General features: G+C 39.6%; 1 protein-coding gene across 13 annotated transcripts in view; it reads left to right on the forward strand.

The window, feature by feature from the left end:
• Positions 1-21,441, forward strand: part of UNC80 (unc-80 homolog, NALCN channel complex subunit) — a 228,312-nt gene that overhangs the window by 114,942 nt on the left and 91,929 nt on the right. For 10 of the 13 annotated variants that reach the window (XM_032354642.1, XM_032354650.1, XM_032354649.1 and 7 more), the window contains exons 26-29: positions 1,007-1,172; positions 6,334-6,537; positions 8,546-8,646; positions 18,110-18,310. In XM_032354642.1, coding sequence (XP_032210533.1) covers positions 1,007-1,172; positions 6,334-6,537; positions 8,546-8,646; positions 18,110-18,310 — 672 coding nt within the window. The remainder of the gene's footprint in view (positions 1-1,006; positions 1,173-6,333; positions 6,538-8,545; positions 8,647-18,109; positions 18,311-21,441) is intronic. The other 3 variants (XM_032354653.1, XM_032354654.1, XM_032354656.1) reach the window with 1 other exon arrangement.

Here is a 21,441-nt window from a genome sequence, read left to right on the forward strand (position 1 = left end):
GTGAGCTAGAGTCAAGGTATCAAGAAAGCTGTACTCTTTTCTGGGACACTAGAGAAGGCTCTGTTTCCTTGCCTTTTTTCCATCTTCTTGGGCAACCCACATTCCTTGGCTCATGGTCCCTTTTTCCATCTTCAAATCCAGTAATTTGATATCTCTCTCATTCTTCTTCCATAGTTAGATCTTCCTTTGATCACAGTTTGGAAAAGCTTTCTGCTTTAAGAATCCGTGTGATTAGGCTGGGCCCACTTGACTAATCCAGCAGAATTCCCATCTCAAGATCCTTAAGCTAAATCCACTTGCACACAGTCCCTATTGCAATGTGAAAGTAACATATTTACCCATTCCTAGGGTGAGGGCATGGACCTCTTGGGGGCTGAGGGGAGGCATTATTCTGCCTCCAAGTCTGATTTTTAAGCTTCTATTCTGTCTCTCAGTAATACTCAGTGTATGATCATTTAATAAACAGATAAATGCCAAAAATGCAGTTTAAACTGTGAACGAAGTGTTAAAAGGTGAGGAAGCTAATTCTAAACATTATTTTTATTTTATTTTATTTATTTATTTGACAGAAAGAGAGATCCCAAGTAGGCAGAGAGGCAGGCAGAGAGGGAGGGAGAAGCAGGCTCCCCGCTGAGCAGAGAGTCCAATTCGGGGCTCGATCCCAGGACCCTAAGAACATGACCTGAACCAAAGGCAGAGGTTTAACCCACTGAGCCACCCAGGCACCCTGAGGAAGCTAATTCTAGATTTTAAACAAGGTGCATGCTTTTCAAAGATAAAACATGAGGAAAAGGGAAAATCAATGAGTTAGAGAAGATTTTTTTTTTTTTAATTCAAGAAGCATCTTTCATGGCCACAATGTGAAATTGGCATTATAGAAAGAGGAGTTCAGCTCTGTGCAAATTCAGCTGGGTGCAATTCAAAATGGAAGGAGATTTTCCACAAGACCTACGCAGTGTTAAGGAGATGCCCACATTCATGTACACCTTCCTCACTAACATTGCAGGACTTGGAGAGCTGTAGACTTCGTTTGGATCCTGAGTTGGACCGGCACAGATATGAGAGGAAGATAAGCTTTGCTGGGGTCCTGGATGAAAATGAAGACTCCAAAGATTCCCTCCACAGTAGTAGCCACACCCTTAAATCAGATGCAGGGGCCGAGGAGAAGAAAGGTATGGAAAAGCAAGAATTCTTTTCATGTTTCAGTGTCTCTGGTAGGATATTTGGCCTGGAATCCACACTATAGATTTATATACCTAAAGAAGTCCAAAACTGTTGGCTACATACAGTACTGTGTCCGCTTAATGAGGTAGGAAACCTTGTTAGTTATGAGCTGGACACGACAGTCTGAAAAGTTGCTGGGTCTAATTCCAGCTCACCAACTCTCCATATCCCACTGATGCCATTGGTTACTTGTCAGATGAACCATTATTTCACATGCCAATAAGAAAGAAAAAATACTTCCCACTCAGCCCATATGCAATACCTTTTAATCATTTAGTCTGTGTTTCATTCTTACTGAAAGAGGACTTTCAGACTTAATTAGATGCAGATTTTAATTATCCATACATATCATTTTTGTGCAGCCAAAGGAAGGAAACATATAAATAGAATAAACTGGTGAAAATTTTTCTAAATGATCTTCAATTCCAGGTTCGAATTTATTAATCACTTTTCAACTCAGCATTGTCAGTGTCCATGTTTTCCTCTAGAATAATGCCCTTTGTGCTGTTAGACTGTCTGTACTACATCATTTCTTAAATGAATCTGTAAAATAGAGATGGAAATACTTGTATGAAGCTAGCCTACCCTCATACTCACTCACTGCTTTGAGAACATTGCCAACCAAACACATCTGACTTACCACCTCGCACACTCCCTCACCCAATTTCCACTTGGCTCCTTGGAGCTAAGACACTGGCATCATTCTGTACATTTTGTTGCTGATGCTTTAGATGTTCACATGGACAGAAACAATAACAAATGTGTCACAACTGCTCTCTGGCACTAGTAATCCTAAGATGGCATCAATTTTAAGACAAATCTCAATTTCCAATGTGTGATAAATGTGAAAAAACTACATCTTACAATGGTAAGCTATAACAACCAGTTGTATGACTTTGTTCAAGTTACTTACCTTCTAAGCCACAGTTTTCTCCTCTTTCAAATTAGGTTAATGACACCTACAGTACTGTGATATTGGAAGCTTTCATTGAGATAATGTAAGCCACGTATAAACATAGTACCTGGTACACAGTACCTCCTAAAAATTGGTATAAAATAAAGAATTGTCAGCTCTGTCTCTATTTGTTTATATCATGAGCCTGTAGACTAGAATCCATGTGGTAAATTCGAAATATAAGTTAAAGATTACCAAGTTTTAAGTTGCTTTCAAGGACTCCTTAAAGTGTAAACTTCTCTATCTGATATGACTAGTTCTTAAATCCCACTGCCCTTCAATGTTTTTCTAATAAATTTTGATTATAAGAACTTAAGTACATTTGTTAAGAGTCAAAGACAATTTAATGCATTTATGTATTTTCTGGTATCCTATAGAAAAGGACTCAATTAATGTTGGATAACTGAAAGAATGAATGATTCCAGGAAGGAATAGCCCTAGATAGAGAAAATATAAAATCTTTAAGATCTTCTAAGGAATGGATGTACACTGGAAAAATTTTTTAATATTTTAAGGTCAGATTGTTGTCATAATATTTTTAAAATGCAAATAATCATTCTATTGTATTGAATTCATGGTGAAACAAGAGCTTATTAGCCAAGTCTTAACAATTTCTGAGCATGAAGAATTGTCAAGTCAATATTTTTACAACTATTACTTTTTCAGATAACGTTAACTGTATATGAAAAAATCACATTTTTAAACATATCCCAAGGGGATTTTTTTTGCCAATTCAAAGTTATTATGCTAATTATTGCTTAAAGTAGCTGAAATTAAAATTCCTGATACAGAGATGGTTAAACTTGAAGCAGAGTAAATCCTACACCATTTAAAAAAATAAAACATCAAATCAATTTTTAGGAACACTTTAATTTCATGACTATTACTTATGTAAATTTCCTTTGATGTTCAAAAACAGAAATGCTTAGTATATTTTCTCCTCATAGAACAGCTATGTTAATATATGAAATAAATTAACAGAAAGGTGAAACTATAAATAAAATGAGAACATATTCATAAAATGTCCTTTGTTGGTTGGCCAAAATCTTCTTGAAGATTCCTCAGTATTCCTTAATCCTTTGATAAGTTGATACCAGCTGCTAAAGCCAGGGGGACTCTCCTAAATGAGATTATTAAAATTTCATTTAAAATTTTATACCATCTGTTTTTATAAAAGCTAAAAATGTTATTCTTGAAATAAACAACCTGAGGACAATTCAGATTCTGCCAGGGAAAACAAATGTGAAATAATCCTTAAACTAAAAATGTCTGCCTAAAATCCCCAAGCAAGGTCTGCCACATCATTTTACCTACATTCCAAAAACAAACTAAGACAGGTATTCCAAAATACAGACACCAAGATGTGTCTGATTATTCAATGATCATCTGTTGAGCACCTGCTATATGCCAGGTCAGGTTCCCAGAGTCCATCGATGAACAGGAAGAAACATTTCCCACATATATTTTAGCTTTTATTAGCTAATAGTTCATGATAGTGAGTAACGTTAAAGACTGGGCTTTCAAATAAAGACAAATGATAAGAAGCAGAACAAATGAATGTCAGAGAGTTGATAGTGACCTGGAATGGGAGGGATGTAGTCAGAGAAGGACCCCAAAAGTGGCAGTGAGCAGAGACCTAGATGAAGTGAAGGGACCAGGCATGCCGAGTGCCGAGGGAGGAGTCTTCCAAGCAGACACAACAGTGAGAACTGGACTCTGATGCAGGAATGAGCATGGAGCATTCCAAGAAGGGCAAAGAGGCCAACACACTGGCAGCAGAATGACGTGGAAGACCAGCAGGAAATGGGGTCAGATAGGTAGGCAAAGAGCAAATAGATAGGATCTGTAGCTACGGTTAGAAATTTAATTCTGTGTATGTCTGAGTGTTGTTGGTGGGTTTTGACTAGAAAGGTGAGGTAATACACGTATTTATGATTTATGTATTGAAAAGGTGAGTCAAGCTGTGGGAGTAGGAGTAAGCAAGTGCTCTGAGGCAGTTACACGAGTCTAGGGAATAAGTAATGGGGCTTTCAAAATCCTAGAAAATTTCGAAGCGTCGAGCTAGCAGGACTTGCTAATGGAGACAATGTGAGGTGAGAGAAAAGGGAAAAAGATGTTTTATCCAATTTAGATGTATTCGTTTCATGTTCATACTGTATTCACTTTTTGTATTTCATGTTGTCATGGAGGTAGAAGCTGACACTTAATGCTGGTTTTCAGGTTTTTAGGTGCAAAATCAAATCTGATTTCTAACTGCTGTGTCTTTTGTAAATAATCAATGTCATAATTCTGAACACTGATTTTAGCCCGGCAGGATATGTCCAATTATCTTTGGTAGTAGAATAGGTTCTCAAAATCAAATTTCATTCAAGTCACATTAATTTGGGGTTACTTTCCCAAATTTTTATGGTTAAAGGTATCATGAAATCAGGCAAAGAGTAAAAGAGAGTATCTGTTCTTTTCTTTTAAATTTTTTTAAATTTTTTATAAACATATAATGTATTTTTATCCCCAGGTGTATAGGTCTGTGAATCGCCAGGTTTACACACTTCATAGCACTCACCAAGCGAGTATCTGTTTTTAAAAAAAAGGAAAAAAGAAAAAAGAAGAAATCTCTCAAACTTTTTTTCTATTTCCCAATCTATCTAGACATAAGATTGCATTAGTAGTCCTTAAAAAAATGATAATATCCTATTTCAAATGTATATCAGGTAGGTCATTAAAGCCTCATCTAAGCCTAAAAATAATATTGAAAAATGCAGCAGCTGAATTTTGTGCTATAATTAAAATGGAGCACGATAGTCTATAGTCTTTGTGGAATTTATCTGGCCGGGCTGCAAGAATTTCTATCCAGATGTAAAATTCTGTCCAGATGTGTTCAGGGAGCTCCCCAAGGCCTTCACCAGCTCCTTGGTGATGATTTTAAGCTTTTCCAATCACAAGAGTAAATCAGAGATTAAGCCTTGCACATTACTCAACAGGAATCCTTCTGGGCTCCTTTATATGGCATTGAAAGTATACATTTAATTATCATCTTGTAGCACTGCACCACCTCTCTCAAATACTCTCCTATGAGTGAGAAACCCAGACTAAAATGCAATCTTCCTGATTGGAACTTTTAAAAATATTAATATCCACGCCTTAAATAATTCACAAGAAGTCTTGTTCTGGTAAGAAGAGTATCTTACAAAAAATAATGGCCCCTTCTTTTTAACGACTAAGCTCTGAAAATTTTTTATATCCTGGCCTACCAAATCAATGTGTGACAACACCAAGTCTCCAAAGGAAGAGGATGTAGGAGTGTAAATGACTATGGGAAATAAAGATGCTTTTGGAAAAAAAAAAAGTAGGTTTCAAGTTTAAACATGTTTCTTTTACCCTTTTATTTTCCTCACTGATGACTGTTTTTTCCAGAACACTAAAGATGAATAATGCATGTTCTTCATGGTACATATAGACTGTAAGGTTGGCTCAGGGTGTTGCAACATTTGGACTCACATCCCACCCAGCCTTTTGCCTGAAAGAAGGATGCTCTGACATCACTAGGTGCACTGAAAATGGAACTGTTTCACACTCATGTTCACCCAAAGCCCACCAGTGAAAACAGATCCTTTAGTGCCATTGCTGAGGAGCTGAGCGGAACCCACTGCTGACTGTTGGAGAGAGAAGCGCCTCTTGTTTTTATTTCCTTAATGAGGTATTCCAAAATGAAGGGGTTTACAGGAAGGGGTTTGCATAATTCCCATAATTCTGCAAGTCCCATTTCAAAAGAAAGACAAAAACAAATGGTTTGTGGTTCTGTTGAATCAAGGAATGATGTTATATGAATGTATTAACAGTCCGAGATCATGCTGCTGCAAGGGCACACTCATGCTTGTGAACCCTGGGCCGGAAAGAGAGCAGGTTGTTCCCAGCACTGATGAGCTATGTGTCCAAGAATGAAGCTGTACCAGCCCTTCCTGGTGGACCCAGCATACTGCCTGCCTAACAAAGCTGCCCGGCGGGGGGCTGGGGAGAGTCTCCTTGTCCAGACATGCTGCTCATCCCGGCCAGCAGAGAAGAGGCTGTTCAGGGACAAGTTGGGGAGAGCTTGGATCTAACACTGGCTGGGGAAACCTAAGGGGAAAAAGCCCTATTTTATTCTTTCAATACAGTTCCCAGCAGGAAGATCAGGATAGGAGGTTCCCGCCTGCTCCAGATTAAAGGAACCCGCAGTTTCCAGGTGAAGAAGGGGGGTTCCTTATCCAGCATTCGCCGGGTCGGCAGCTTAAAGAGCAGCAAGTTACCACGGCAGGACTCAGAGTCCGAGGCTGAGGAGCTGCAGCTGTCCCAGAGCAGGGACACTGTCACTGACATAGGTAACACAGAGGAGTGGGGTGCACAGGGACGTGGGGGGTAGGAAGACAGGGCCCGAGTCTCGAAAGGGCTGAAGCCCATTTTCTTACACATCAGGAGCTGAAGAGCAGAGACACAGGCTAGACCACACATTCAGTCTGCAAACCATACCATCCTTTAGAGCAGGGCTTAAAGGATGCTAGATATTAGAGCTTAAACCTTAACACACACACACACGCACAGGTCATCTGCAATTTTGTCAAGATGCACATTCTAATTGGGCAAGGTCTGGGGTGGGAGCCTCTGAGAAGTTTTCTGGTGAAGCTAAAGCTGCTGTTTCAAGGGCCACAGTTTGAGGAGTGAGGAGAGAGAGTTTACATTAGGGAAAGAAAACACTGAAACAGCAAGACAGTTTTTTGAAATCCAGATGTTTGTGCATCCATTCTTGTGATGAGGGCCTGGAGAGCAAAATGTAGAAATTCCCGTGAGGGCAGCTAGCTAAAGGTCCTCTGTGTTCTAAAATCTCTTTCACAGTAAAAAGAACAAAAGTCTCAGAGAGGAAAGATGGATGATGAGACCTGACAGTGACCTTCGGGAAGTCAGTTAATGTCTCAAGGGTTTGTTTTCTCCAACTATTCAGTGGGAATAATTCTATTTCTTCCTCGCCTACCCTGAAAAGATGCTCTAAAGATGAATTAAGGGTTAATGATAAAGTATGTTAAGTACCTGAGGATGAGCTCTGTATACTATCAAAGCACTGGAAGTGAAGGCTATCCCTGTAGGATCCAAAGAGACTCTTGAATCTCTAAGTGTTAGCCTGATGAGTCTAATGGTCATCTTACTAGCAAGAAAAAGAGTATGAAAGTATGCCAACAGGACTCACCAGCTGCCTAGAACTTAGCTACCAGGGAGAAGTTAAAGTACATTTTCTTTGCCCTTCTGTGCCTGTGTGAGGAGCAAAATAGAAAAGTCTCCCTTCTTGGCAAATTGTTTCAGAAGTCAGTCAGTAAATGCAGATAAATTATCAATCAAGTCTACGGAAATAGAAGCTAAGTATATCTAATTAAAGAGAGTCTAAAATGGGAAGTATTTCTACACCTATCCACCCTCACCTTTGAAAATATCTAATTTATGCATTAGGTAAGGTTCAGGTTATTTTGGGAGAGAATAGGAAAAAAAAAAAAAACCCGTGACTTCTTTTGTTGCAGGTCTGAAGTTGTAAGAATGTCAACAGTTAGTTTTGGGGGAAAATATTTCAATTAATTATTTGAATTGGTTAGTTCAGCTTGACCAGATGAATCAAAATAGGCAGCCCAGAGGCATGGTTTTGTCACAGACATGACCAGGAAAGCTTTTAGATTTGAGGGCAAAGCTTTCTTGTATGGTAGATAATGTAGTGAATTCCTGAGAAAGATGTCTCCAGACTTTTCCACAGAGAAGAGTTTAGACAAAAAGATTGTCAAGGATTGTCCACAATTGACCACAGTTGCTTATAAATTCCCTTAGTTGGTATTTTTTTTCTTTTTCTGAGAAAGCATCCTTTTTTTTTTTTTTTTTTTAATCTAGCTCTGATGGCGAACTTAGGGGTTGTTGAGAGCATGACACTAGCCTTAGTCACAACAGCAGAAGAGACAGCAGTATGGTTACGGCCACTGCAAGTTGCTTGGTGTCCCTACTTAACTACACCTGCAAGGTCTGGGCAGTCTGAAGTGGATTTGGGCACACGTAATTGATAACTTGCTCATCTCAGCAATTCAAGGACTTGACTCTGTTTCTTCTTGGCTCCCATGTCTCAAAATGGAAGCCACCATAACAGAGATCATAAATGTCTTTGCAATTGCCTGTTCATCTGGTGGTGAAGGGAACAGCTCCTATTAACATTCCTCCACTAAAATCAATGCTATGCCCTGTTAACACACTGGGCCATGGTAGTCTGCCCTAGGATTCAAAAGCATGGGCAACTCTACCATACCAACATACACTCCAGGGAAACCAAACAATATAACCTTTCTTGGCATTTTTCTTTTGAAGAAGGGAGTCCTTGGAGTGCAAGTGAGCCCAGCATCGAGCCAGAGGGAATGAGTACTGCTGGCACAGAAGAAAATTACCACAGGAGCATGTCATGGCTTCATGTAAGTAGGAATCTCAGAAAGACCTGAGATCAATTTCTTTTGGCACTGAGAAAATCACTGGAGTGAGGACAAAAGAGTATACAAAAACCATCAATCCAATTTAGCCCCTAAGAAAAACTGTAGGCAGGGCGCCTGGGTGGCTCAGTGGGCTGGGCCTCTGCCTTTGGCACAGGTCATGATATTGGGGTCCTGGAATCAAATCCCACATCGGGCTCTCTACTCAGTGGGAGCCTGCTTCCCCCTCCCTCTCTGCCTGCCTCTCTGCCTACTTGTGATATCTCTCTCTCTCTCTATCTCTCTCTCTCTGTCAAATAAATAAATAAATAATCTTAAAAAAGAAAGAAAGAAAGAAAAAAGAAAGAAAGAAAGAAAGAAAGAAAGAAAGAAAGAAAGAAAGAAAGAAAGAAAGAAAGAAAGAAAGGCCGGCCATAGGCGTCTACTTCAGCTGAACCTCTGAATTCTCACAGGATTGGTATTCTGTTGGATTGTATTCAGTTTAAGCTTAACTAGATGGCTTTGATGATATTGAGGTATGTGCCCTCTAGAAGAGTTTTGATCAGGAAGGGATGCTGTACTTTGTCAAATGCTTTTTCAGCATCTATTGAGAGTATCATATGGTTCTTGTTCTTTCTTTTATTGATGTGTTGTATCACATTGACTGATTTGCAGATGTTGAACCAACCTTGCAGCCCTGGAATAAATCCCACTTGGTCGTGGTGAATAATCCTTTTAATGTACTGTTGAATCCTATTGGCTAGTATTTTGGTGAGAATTTTCGCGTCTCTGTTCATCAAGGATATTGGTCTATAGCTCTCTTTTTTGATGGGATCCTTGTCTGGTTTTGGGATCAAGGTGATGCTGGCCTCATAAAATGAGTTTGGAAGTTTTCCTTCCATTTCTATTTTTTGGAACAGTTTCAGGAGAATAGGAATTAGTTCTTCTTTAAATGTTTGGTAGAATTCCCCCGGGGAAGCCGTCTGGCCCTGGGCTTTTGTTTGTTTGGAGATTTTTAATGACTGTTTCAATATCCTTACTGGTTATGGGTCTGTTCAGGCTTTCTATTTCTTCCTGGTTCAGTTGTGGTAGTTTATATGTTTCTAGGAATGCATCCATTTCTTCCAGATTGTCAAATTTGTTGGCGTAGAGTTGCTCATATATGTTCTTATAATAGTTTGCATTTATTTGGTGTTAGTTGTGATCTCTCCTCTTTCATTCATGATTTTATTTATTTGGGTCCTTTCTCTTTTCTTTTTGATAAGTCGGGCCAGGGGTTTATCAATTTTATTAATTCTTTCAAAGAACCAGCTCCTAGTTTCGTTGATTTACTCTATTGTTTTTTTGGTTTCTATTTCATTGATTTCTGCTCTGATCTTTATGATTTCTCTTCTCCTGCTGGGCTTAGGGTTTCTTTCTTGTTCTTTCTCCAGCTCCTTTAGGTGTAGGGTTAGGTTGTGTACCTGAGACCTTTCTTGTTCTTGAGAAAGGCTTGTACCGCTATATATTTTCCTCTCAAGACTGCTTTGTTGGGTCCCACAGATTTTGAACCGTTGTATTTTCATTATCATTTGTTTCCATGATTTTTTTCAATTCTTCTTTAATTTCCTGGTTGACCCATTCATTCTTTAGAAGGATGCTGTTTAGTCTCCATGTATTTGGGTTCTTTCCAAACTTCCTTTTGTGGTTGAGTTCTAGCTTTAGAGCATTGTGTTCTGAAAATATGCAGGGAATGATCCCAATCTTTTGATACCGGTTGAGTCCTGATTTAGGACCGAGGATGTGATCTATTCTGGAGAATGTTCCATGTGCACTAGAGAAGAATGTGTATTCTGTTGCTTTGGGATGAAATGTTCTGAATATATCTGTGATGTCCATCTGATCCAGTGTGTTGTTTAAGGCCTTTATTTCCTTGCTGATCTTTTGCTTGGATGATCTGTCCACTTCAGTGAGGGGAGTGTTAAAGTCCCCTACTATTATTGTATTATTGTTGATGTGTTTCTTTGATTTTGTTATTAATTGGTTTATATAGTTGGCTGCTCCCATGTTGGGGGCATAGATATTTAAAATTGTTAGATCTTCTTGTTGGACAGACCCTTTGAGTATGATATAGTGTCCTTCCTCATCTCTTATTATAGTCTTTGGCTTAAAATCTAATTGATCTGATATAAGGATTGCCACTCCTGCTTTCTTCTGATGTCCATTAGCATGGTAAATTCTTTTCCACCCCCTCACTTTAAATCTGGAGGTGTCTTCGGGCTTAAAATGAGTTTCTTGGAGGCAACATATAGATGGGTTTTGTTTTTTTATCCATTCTGATACCCTGTGTCTTTTGACAGGGACATTTAGCCCATTAACATTCAGGGTAACTATTGAGAGATATGAATTTAGTGACATTGTATTGCCTGTAAGGTGACTGTTACTGTATATGGTTTCTGTTCCTTTCTGATCTACCACTTGTAGGCTCTCTCTTTGCTTAGAGGACCCCTTTCAATATTTCCTGTAGAGCTGGTTTGGTGTTTGCAAATTCTTTCAGTTTTTGTTTGTCCTGGAAGCTTTTAATCTCTCCTTCTATTTTCAATGATAGCCTAGCTGGATATAGTATTCTTGGCTGCATGTTTTTCTCGTTTAGTGCTCTGAAAATATCATGCCAGCTCTTTCTGGCCTGCCAGGTCTCTGTGGATAAGTCAGCTGCCAATCTAATATTTTTACCATTGTATGTTACAGACTTCTTTTCCCGGGCTGCTTTCAGGATTTTCTCTTTGTCACTGAGACTTGTAAATTTTACTATTATGTAACGGGGTGTGGGCCTATTCTTATTGATTTTGAGGGGCGTTCTCTGAACCTCCTGAATTTTGATGCTCGTTCCCTTTGCCATATTGGGAAAATTCTCCTCAATAATTCTCTCCAGTATACATTCTGCTCCCCTCTCTCTTTCTTCTTCTGGAATCCCAATTATTCTAATGTTGTTTTGTCTTATGGTGTCACTTATCTCTCGAATTCTCCCCTCGTGGTCCAGTAGCTGTTTGTCCCTCTTTTGCTCAGCTTCTTTATTCTCTGTCATTTGGTCTTCTATATCATTAATTCTTTCTTCTGCCTCCTAGCAGTGAGAGCCTCCATTTTTGATTGCACCTCATTAATAGCTTTTTTGATTTCAACTTGGTTAGATTTTAGTTCTTTTATTTCTCCAGAAAGGGCTTTTATATCTCCCGAGAGGGTTTCTCTAATATCATCCATGCCTTTTTCAAGCCCGGCTAGAACCTTGAGAGTTGTCATTCTGAACTCTAGATCTGACATATTACCAATGTCTGTATTGATTAGGTCCCTAGCCTTCGGTACTGCCTCTTGTTCTTTTTTTTGTGGTGAATTTTTCCATCTTGTCATTTTATCCAGATAAGAGTATATGAAGGAGCAAGTAAAATACTAAAAGGGTGGCAACAACCCCAGGAAAATATGCTTTAGCCAAATCAGAAGAGATCCCAAATTGTGAGGGGGGAGAAAGGGGATAAAAAGAGGTTCAAAAAGGAAGAAAGAAAAAAAAAAGAAAAGAAAAGAATTAAAAAAAAGAAAACGAATAAAGAAAAATATAAAAAAGAAGAAATATATATATTAGATAAACTAGTTAAAAAACGTTAAAAAAGAAAAGGGTAAAAGTTAAAAAAAAAATTTTTACCAGAAGGCGAGAAAAAAAAAATTAAAAAGAAAAAAATTAAATTAATGCAAGACTAAAAAAAATCACAGGCAGAAAGCCATGAGTTCCGTGCTTTGCTTTCTCCTCCTCTGGAATTCTGCTGCTCTCCTTGGTATTGAAGCCGCACTCCTTGGTAGGTGAACTTGGTCTTGGCTGGATTTCTTGTTGATCTTCTGGGGGAGGGGCCTGGTGTAGTGATTCTCAAGTGTCTTTGCCCCAGGCGGAATTGCACCGCCCTTACCAGGGGCCAGGCTGAGTAATCCTCTTGGGTTTGCTTTCAGGAGCTTTTGTTCCCTGAGCGCTTTCCTTAGAGTTCCGGAGGACGGGAATACAAATTGCGACCTCCTGGTCTCCGGCCGGGAGGAGCCGAAAGCCCAGGGCCCCACTCCTCAGTGCGCCCTCAGAGAACAGCGCCCAGTTACTCCCATCTGCCTGACCTCCGGCCATGCTCCGAGCTCACTGAGCCTATGGCTGGTTCAAGGTAACCCCGAGCTGCGAGCTTACTGTTGGCTCTGTCTCTGTAGCCGGTTTTCCCATTCCAATACCCACAAGCTCTGCGACACTCAGACACCCCCGATCCTTCTGTGACCCTGCGGGACCTGAGGCCACGCTGACCCTGCATGGGCTTCGCCCCGATTTAGCCTCTGGAGTGATGTACCTCAGTGGAACAGACTTTTAAAAGTTCTGATTTTGTGCTCCATTGCTCCGCCGCTTGCCAGGAGCCAGCCCCTCCCCCCGGGGTCTATCTTCCCATCGCTTTGGATTCACGTCTCCGCCAGTCCTACCTTTCAGAAAGTGGTTGTTTTTCTCTTTCCAGAATTGCTGTTATTCTTCTCTTCGATCTGCCGATGGATTTGCAGGTGTTTGCAATCTTTAGATAAGCTATCTAGCTGATCTCCTGCTAGCTGAAGTAGTCTCAGCCTGCTACTTCTCCGCCATCTTGACTCCTCCCCCCAGTTTAAGCTTAACTAAAACCAAAGTCTCTTTGTTATGGATGGCTTGTAGGTCAATGTAAATCAGGGAAAACCCTGAGGGGTCAGGTCAGATTGGTGACCAAGACAGCCTAGGTACCACAGAAGAAGCATCACCATCAATTTTCTACAGGTTACCACAAATGCTAAGAGCAAGGTCATAGCGTCAGCCTTGTGTCTGTATAGATCTCATTGTAAACCAGAACATGGAGATCTTAAGACAACAAAGGCTACACCTCAAAGGGTTCTTCAGAGGTCATAGGCAGGACGGGATTTCAGGGAAACTTTGGGCATGGATTAGAGTTGAAGGTTTGGGCTGGGCATGAGGAAAGAATGAGAAATTTAAGGAAACATAACATCAGATTCACACCTAGCAGAGTACAGCCTGCACTGTTACCCATCTTAGGTATGTTCTTTGCCATCTCCTCTCATTTTCACCTGACTTCCTGGTAGGGTCAGGTAAGGGCTGGCTGGTAGAAGACCCTCCTCAGAGTTTACAGTGCTGTGTCTTCACAACTGGCTGACCCCCAGAACTTAATTTTGAGAGTCTCTGAGGCTGTTTTTAAAGTAAACTCTTTAGTGAAGTTCAACCTACATCTTGAAAAGCATAGAAAACCTATGTATACAGCTCAAAAATTTTTCACAAAGTGATGTTCTGTGTAACCACCAGCAGTTCAAGAACATTATCATACCTTAGAAGCCCTACACATGCCCTCTAATAGTCACTACCTTCTTCTAACAGTAACCACCATCCTAACTTCTAACATCATAGATTAGTTTTGTCTGTTTTTGAAATGCATATAATTGATATCTTATGTTATAAACTGTGTTATGTTGTGATTTTTTTGGTTCATATAAGGGCAAATTCTCCAACTTTGTTCTTCCTCAAGGTGGCTTGGTCTATTCTTGGCCATATTTACTTCCATTTAAAGTCACCTGGTAATTTTCTTTCTTTCTTTCTTTCTTTCTTTTTTTTTTTTTTTTTTTTTAGAGAGAGAGAACACAAGTGAGCAGGAGGTGGGGAGCAGAGGGAGAGAGAGAAAGAGAATCTTAAGCAGGCTCCATACTTAGCAAGGAGCCAAGTGTAGGGCTCGATCTCATGACCCTGAGATAATGATCTGAGCCAACATCCAGTTAAATGCTTAACTGACTGAGTCACCCAGATGCCCTCACCTACCAATTTCTATTAAAAAGCTTTTAAATCAGCCTTATATTGAATATAAGCATCATTTAATATTGAGGAATTGAGATCTTTATTATATTGAATCTTCTAATGTATAAAGTGGTCGGTCCCTCTATTAATTTATGTCCCACCTTTTAGATTTCCTTTAGTAATGCTTTTTAGTTTTCCTTGAAGTATTTGTGTAAGCCAATGTTGTTTCTTTAAGTAGAAATCTTGATCTAAATGTTTCTTTGTAGGATGATTTTTATTATAAATTCAACGTATGTAATATGATTCAGACCATTCAGATTTTCTATTTCTTCTGGGAGCAGTTTGAGCAATCTATTTTTTTCCTCTAGGAATTTGTTAATTTAATCCAAATATTTATATTTTTTAGCAAAAAGGTGTTTATAATGTTCTCTTAAAATCCTTTTAAGTTCTGTAAGATCTACAATGATGTACCTTTATTATTCCCAGTATTCATGGGTTATAGCTTTTCTTTCTTTCTTTTTTTAAATCAGTCTTGCCAGAAGTACCTCAGTTTTATTAACCAGAAAATCAGCTTTTGGTTTGTCATTCAGGGAATATTTGATTTCTGTTTTGTTAATTTCTCCTATTACCTTTATTAATTCCTTCTACTTTCTTTGAGTTTAACATATATTCTTTCCCTAATTTCTTGATATAGATACTACATCAAGATTTATATTATATATAAAACTATAGATGTTCCTTAGGAAATTTAGTTGTATCATGCATTTGATACATCCTATGTTCATTACCATTCAGTTACAATATTCTTTAATTTTCATTTTGATCATACATATTTAAAAATCCATAACTGCTAACTCCAATATATGAATCTATTATATTCTTTTAGTTTGTTCCTTAATATGCCTAGTGATTTCATTGACTACCAGGTATGGTGGGTGAAAAATTGTAGAAGCACAATGATGGATACATGCCATTATACATTTGTCAAGACTCATAGAATGTACAGCACCAAGAGCTAACTCTAATGTAAACTAAGCCCTTTGGATGATAGTGACATTTCTATGTAGATTCATGGATTATAATAAACGTACCACTCTGATGGAAAGATGTTGATAGTGAAGGCTGCTGTGCATGTGTGGAGGCAAGGGGTGTTTGGGAGCTCTCTGTACAGTCTGCTCAATTTTGCTATAAACCTAAAACTGCTCTAAAACAAAGACTATTAATTAACAAAACAAAACATGGGATTATAGAGGTTCCCAATGATGCTATCTCCCTCCAGAGAGGATTCACCCTATACTTTGGCAGATAGTAAAGATCACCGCAGTCCTATAAGGACGAAGTTGACTTGACTAGATGTATTGCTATCCACCTCCCAACAGCCACCTCCCACCCTCCCAACACACACCTCCCAGTTGAAGCATTCCAAGGTTCCCAGTGAGAGTTTGGGTGTGCCCCCAGTCTTGATGGGTCAGAAACTCCAATTTTACTTCCTCATCACAGTGAAACTGCCAAAATCTCCATTCTGCTTGTCAGCTGGTTTCTGCTTGACTACTTAGTTACTCAATCAACAAATGCCTAGAAGGCAAGTGCCAAGTCTCATTTCTCCAAACTTCCCTTCTCTACTGTCCACTCAGTTCTTCCCGTTGGCAATTCTGAACTCCAACTTTGATCTTCCAGTTCTCATGAAATCGCCTAAAGCTTTGCCTGCCCCCTTGACTGCTTATGCCTGAAAGAGAAATGTGGCATGTACCCACACTGTGCTTACATCAGTTAACACCCTTTCCACATCTTGTCTTTCAAGTCCCGATCGCCTGGGTTAAATGCAATTATACATCAAATAAATATATTCAAATACATATATTAATATAGTTGTGTGTATGTTAAATAAAACACATTTATTAACTCATAGTTTCTATGGCTCAGGAATCCTGGAACAGTTTAGCTAGGCCCTCTGCTTCAGGATCTCTCACAAGACACCAAAGTACTAGCCAGAACTGGGGTCTTATCTGAAAGCTTGACTGGGAAAGAATTTGCTTTCAAGCTTGTGTGATTGTTGGTAGAATCTCAGTTACTCAAGAACCGTTAGACTGAGGGCCTCAATTTCTAGCTGGTTATTGGCCTGAGGCCATCCTTATTTCTTTGCTCTGTGAACCTTTCCAACATGGCAAACCCAATAAAAGAGAGTCTTGTAACAAGAAAGAAGTCAGCGTCTTATGCAATCTAATCACAGAAGTAACATCTCCTCACCTTTGCTGCATTCTGTTGGTTAGAAGTAAGTCACTAGGGCAGCCCATACTCAACAAGAGGTGGTTTCACAAAGGCATTAATACCAGAAGGTGGGATCATTGGGGAGCATCTTAGAAATCTACCTAACAGACATCCCTGTGCATAATTTTTAAAATTACAGATTTCTAGGTTACCTCCACCCCAGATACTGTACCAAATCAGAATCTTTGTAAACTAAAGTCTGATCATATGGTCATTTGTGTGTTTATTTGGCTTTGGTTATTGTTGCTAAGTTTTCTCAGTATTTCTCTTTATCAGCCAGATATGAGAAAAACAAGGGAAACCTTACGGTTCTTATATGTACCCTCCCTTACATCAGTATATACAGGAAGAGCAGGGATGTTCACTGAATCTCAAGAGAGATCTGGATGTTCTGCTCAGACCACACCTATTTTTTTTTTTAACTTTGAAGAGTGTGAGATATTGTTATCTGAGTTTGACAGAGTATAGAGTTGATTATTATTGTTATTTTTCTTTGTCTCAGAGTAAATAGGTCCTCTTATTCTTGAGGAAATATGTGGCAGCCCTGCGTAATAGGTTTGATTGGCCTTGTCCACGTAGAATTACTTTATGTTCTCCATCCAGTATGGCACATAGTCTCTCACAGTTTAGCTGTTGGGGTAGGTACTGGTTTCATGAAGGATGGATGCATTCAGAAGATTACTCTATGGATATTTAATTAGCCTTGTGGACACTAGAATACTATTGCCTTTTTTGGAGGGCAACTTCAGAAGTTACAAACTCAAAGGTCTTCATTCCTTATCTTAAAAGAACCTATACTCTAAAACAACTGAGTTCTTGAATCCCACTCGGGAAATCTAGGTGATGGGAGGATTTGAGCCATATCGAACTCCAAGAGCTAGACTGGCTGAAAATCTGGAGAAAAATTAATTTGTAGAGAGGGGAAATGAAGCTCTGTAGTCAGGTTCAGGCTCAGCTGAAGGTTATAGGCCAAGGTAGAAGATGCAGAAGTGTTTTCAATTCCACATGGGTTGGCTGGAGTTAAAGATATCCCAGGACTGTCAAAGGCTAGCCAAATCCTTTGGCAGAGAATTTCTCACCAGTCGCTGCTCTTCTACCTGACTCCTTCCACAACACACAAGCTGCAAAAATAAGGTTGTTTTAAGTTTAGAATCTTCATTTGAAACTGTTGGGAAATCATAATGCTCCACTGTAATTGGTTTAAATTTTCGAGGTCACTTAACCTTTCTTGTTTCAAAAATCTCTTTCTGTCAAGTGTGAATGGAGAGAGCCAAGAGGCCAAGTACATAAAGAGTTGTAACCCTTTGCTTTCCTGAGGGACTCAGTGACTCACCGTGGTTTCAACGCTGATGGCTTGGTTGAGTCTCAGGAACATGTGTGTTCCAGGTCATGATCTTGCTGTGCAATCAGCAGAGCTTCATCTGCACCCACGTCGACTACTGCCACCCTCACTGTTACCTGCACCACAGCCGCTCCTGCGCTCGGCTGGTCAGAGCCATCAAGCTACTCTACGGAGATACCGTGGACTCCCTCCGGGAGAGTAACAGCAGCAGCAGTGTGGCTCTCCGGGGCAAGAAACAGAAAGAGGTGAGTGAACCATCACCTGGTTATATGCCTCTGATAGGGAAGATGATGTCCCAGCAATCTTCTCTAAATACAAATTTCAGGCCATTGCAGGTGTATAAACCAGGTTACAGATCTGTGCGGTTTTGAACAAAGGTAGAAGGTGAACAAAGTAAGACAGGTGCTTTATCTTCGTGGTATCTTTTCCCAGGTTTTGTTTTATTTCTGGAAATGAATATGCATTCATAGGGGTGTGGGTGATGAGTAGGTCATGGTGGTAGACAGAATAATGTCTCCCCAAGAGGTCTTTATTCTAATTTCTAGAACCTGTGAATAGGTTACCTTATGTGGCAAAAGGGATTTTGCCTGAGGGAATAAGGTAGGAATCTTTGAAGGGGGATATTACTCTGAATTATCCAAGTGGGATCATTGTCATTATGTAGGTCCTTATAAGTGAAAAAGGAGGTATGAGTGTCAGAGTTAGGGAGATGGGACACAGAGGCAGAGGTTGGAGCGATCCAGAGCCATAAGCTGTGGAATGGGGCAGCCCCTAGAAGCTAGAAAGATGAAGAAATGGATGATTCCTTTGAGCCTCCAGAAGGAACCCAGCCCTGCCAATCCATTTTAGATCTGACCTCAAAAACTGTAAGATAATACATTTGTGTTGTTTTGCACCATGAATTTTGCAGTAGTTTATTATAGCAGTAATAGGAAACTGACATGGTTTATCAGTTTCTTATTAAGGAATAAGTAATAAATGGCCCAATTGTTCACAGATAAATAATAGAGTAATCTAGGTCAAATCAGACCAAAGGAAACTCCTTAAAGAAACTCTTACATTTTCCAAGCATTCAGCTGCTCTTTCTTGACAAGTACACTGAACAGCTGAGCTGGCAGGAGATGAAGACAGTAACCAGGGCTGCCGTGGTCCTGCCGGGAAAGACTTGGGTCACCCACCTGCCCCAGAATAGGCGTGATGGCCAAGACGCCTAACCCCGTGCTGCTGGCCGCCCCTGCAGCTGCTCCTCACAAGAGGTTCTACAAAGAGATTTTGATATAATACCTATTCATTTCAGTGAGCATTCATTGTGCACCTGCTGTTGGTATTCTGGGAGAAGTAAAAAGTAAATAAGTAGAATCAGAGGATCCTTCCCTAAGGAGTTTGCAAGCCGGGTTTGGTGCGGGGGAGGGAGGGTCATAAAATTCAAATCAAGCAACTGGAGAATATGAGCAATAACAAAAAATATGCAGTTGAGTCATGCAGCAATTTGTAATGTTTCAGCACTCACAAAGGAATTTTTCTTTAAATTATAATACAGTTCATTGAAGAAATTCGGGGTAGTACAAGAGATCCTAAAGAAAAAAAAAAAACCTGTATTTCATGCATAAGTGTGCTGTTTGCACACTTATGAAAGATCCAGGATAGGATCTTTCAGTATTTTTTTTCAAAGCATATAAGTAATGCTGTAACACAGGTATGTATCACTGACAAAGTGCTTTTTGATTCTTATAAACTTTGTGCAAGAGATACTGTACTCCTCATTTTACAAATGAAGAATTGGAGGCTCAGAGGGGTGAAACGGTCACAGTTCACAACTGTAACGTACTTAGCTAGACTTTTATTTAGAAATATGGAATATCAAATCCAGAGCTTTTTTTTTTTTTTTTTTTAAAGCTCTGTTGAAGTATTAGAGATACTCTATTGTATCTCATGGTATTCAGACTACACATATTCTGCAGGAAAATCTTGGGACTAGATCAACGTGGGTAACTTCCTGAGCTGTTAATGATGTCATAAAAAGAAACATATAGGTACCTATAGCCATGTGTGTATATATGTATACAGATATGTAGATATATTTTTATTTAAGTAAGTTCTTCACATGAAAACTCTCTTAGGAGAAAACCACGTATGTTGGAATTAATGTTCGTTGTTCACCCTACATACTCTGAGATTCCTTACTGCTCCAACTATGCCGTCACCTGTAATCCATACTTTAGTCTTTGTCCCGTGAGAAGTGGCAAGCTCTGAGAGTTTTAAGATCAATCTGCCTGCAAAATGGGGCCCCTTGTCTCCCTGTTTCTCCTCTGCCACTTAATTATAAACTTCCGGGGAAGTCTTGCACACTGTTTCCTATGCGGTATCAACCAGAGTTCCTCTTAGAGTGGAGGGACAGTAAGGGTTGAACGGCCGGCCGAGTGGGCTGTCTAGTTTATGAGTGCCCTCTGCCCCTAGCCCACCAGGGATGCTGGCCGGAGGCGGCAGAAGAGGCTTGCCAACCTCAGGCATGCTTACAGTTTAGGAAGGCAAAGAGAAAGTAAAGCAAGAGTTCAGTGGCCTCTAATCTTAACATATTTAAATTAGTCATGCAGGTGAAGAGCTGAAAAAATGCATTGAGTCTGCTGCGATAAACATTTTATTTTCAAAATGCCAGCCTCCTGTGCAAGCTCTGTTTTGATCTCTCATGATGTTTCCATTTCCTGGGCTGAATCTGTCACATAAATGAATAATGCCCACATTTCTAGGGCCAAACTGAAAATAGAGTAGGCAATACATCAAGAATAAAAGCAGTGATTCTGATTAAAATTGAGCCTTATGAGCAATTGATATTTCATTCCTGTTTCCTCTTGAATTGGTTTTTATGGCAGAATATATTTGTGGCAGCTAGTACATTTTGTAACCCATGTAACTCTGATCAATCTGCTAATCTACATTTCAATGCTCAGAGACACACTGTACATCCTGTTAGTCTATTTTAGTGCACTTCCAAGCTTGAGGGGTTTTTATATACTGTATATTACCTTCACCAAAATATTCTTTCATTTTTCCTTTATATATGTATCTTGTCCAATGCCATGTTCTAAACAGAGTATATTTTCAGTAAGTGCTTCCTGATGAAAGAAAAGGAGTAGATAAAACAACTTTTTTTTTCCTTTCACCCAAAAAGTTTAAAAGGGTACAAGGTGATACGTGCCTGAAAAAAAAGGGAACAGTGTCAGTAAATTCTGTGAAGCCAAAGCAAGTGGCAAGGGGCTAGCTGATTTCCTGCAGGACTAATGTTTTTCCAAAGCTTTGGAAAACACTACTATGAGACCAAAACCAGGCTGTAGGTCTTGATTTCATCTGCTAGAATGTCTCCCCGTTCAAATTCACA

The sequence above is a fragment of the Mustela erminea genome, chromosome 8, assembly GCF_009829155.1.
Source record: "Mustela erminea isolate mMusErm1 chromosome 8, mMusErm1.Pri, whole genome shotgun sequence".
NCBI lineage: Eukaryota > Metazoa > Chordata > Mammalia > Carnivora > Mustelidae > Mustela > Mustela erminea.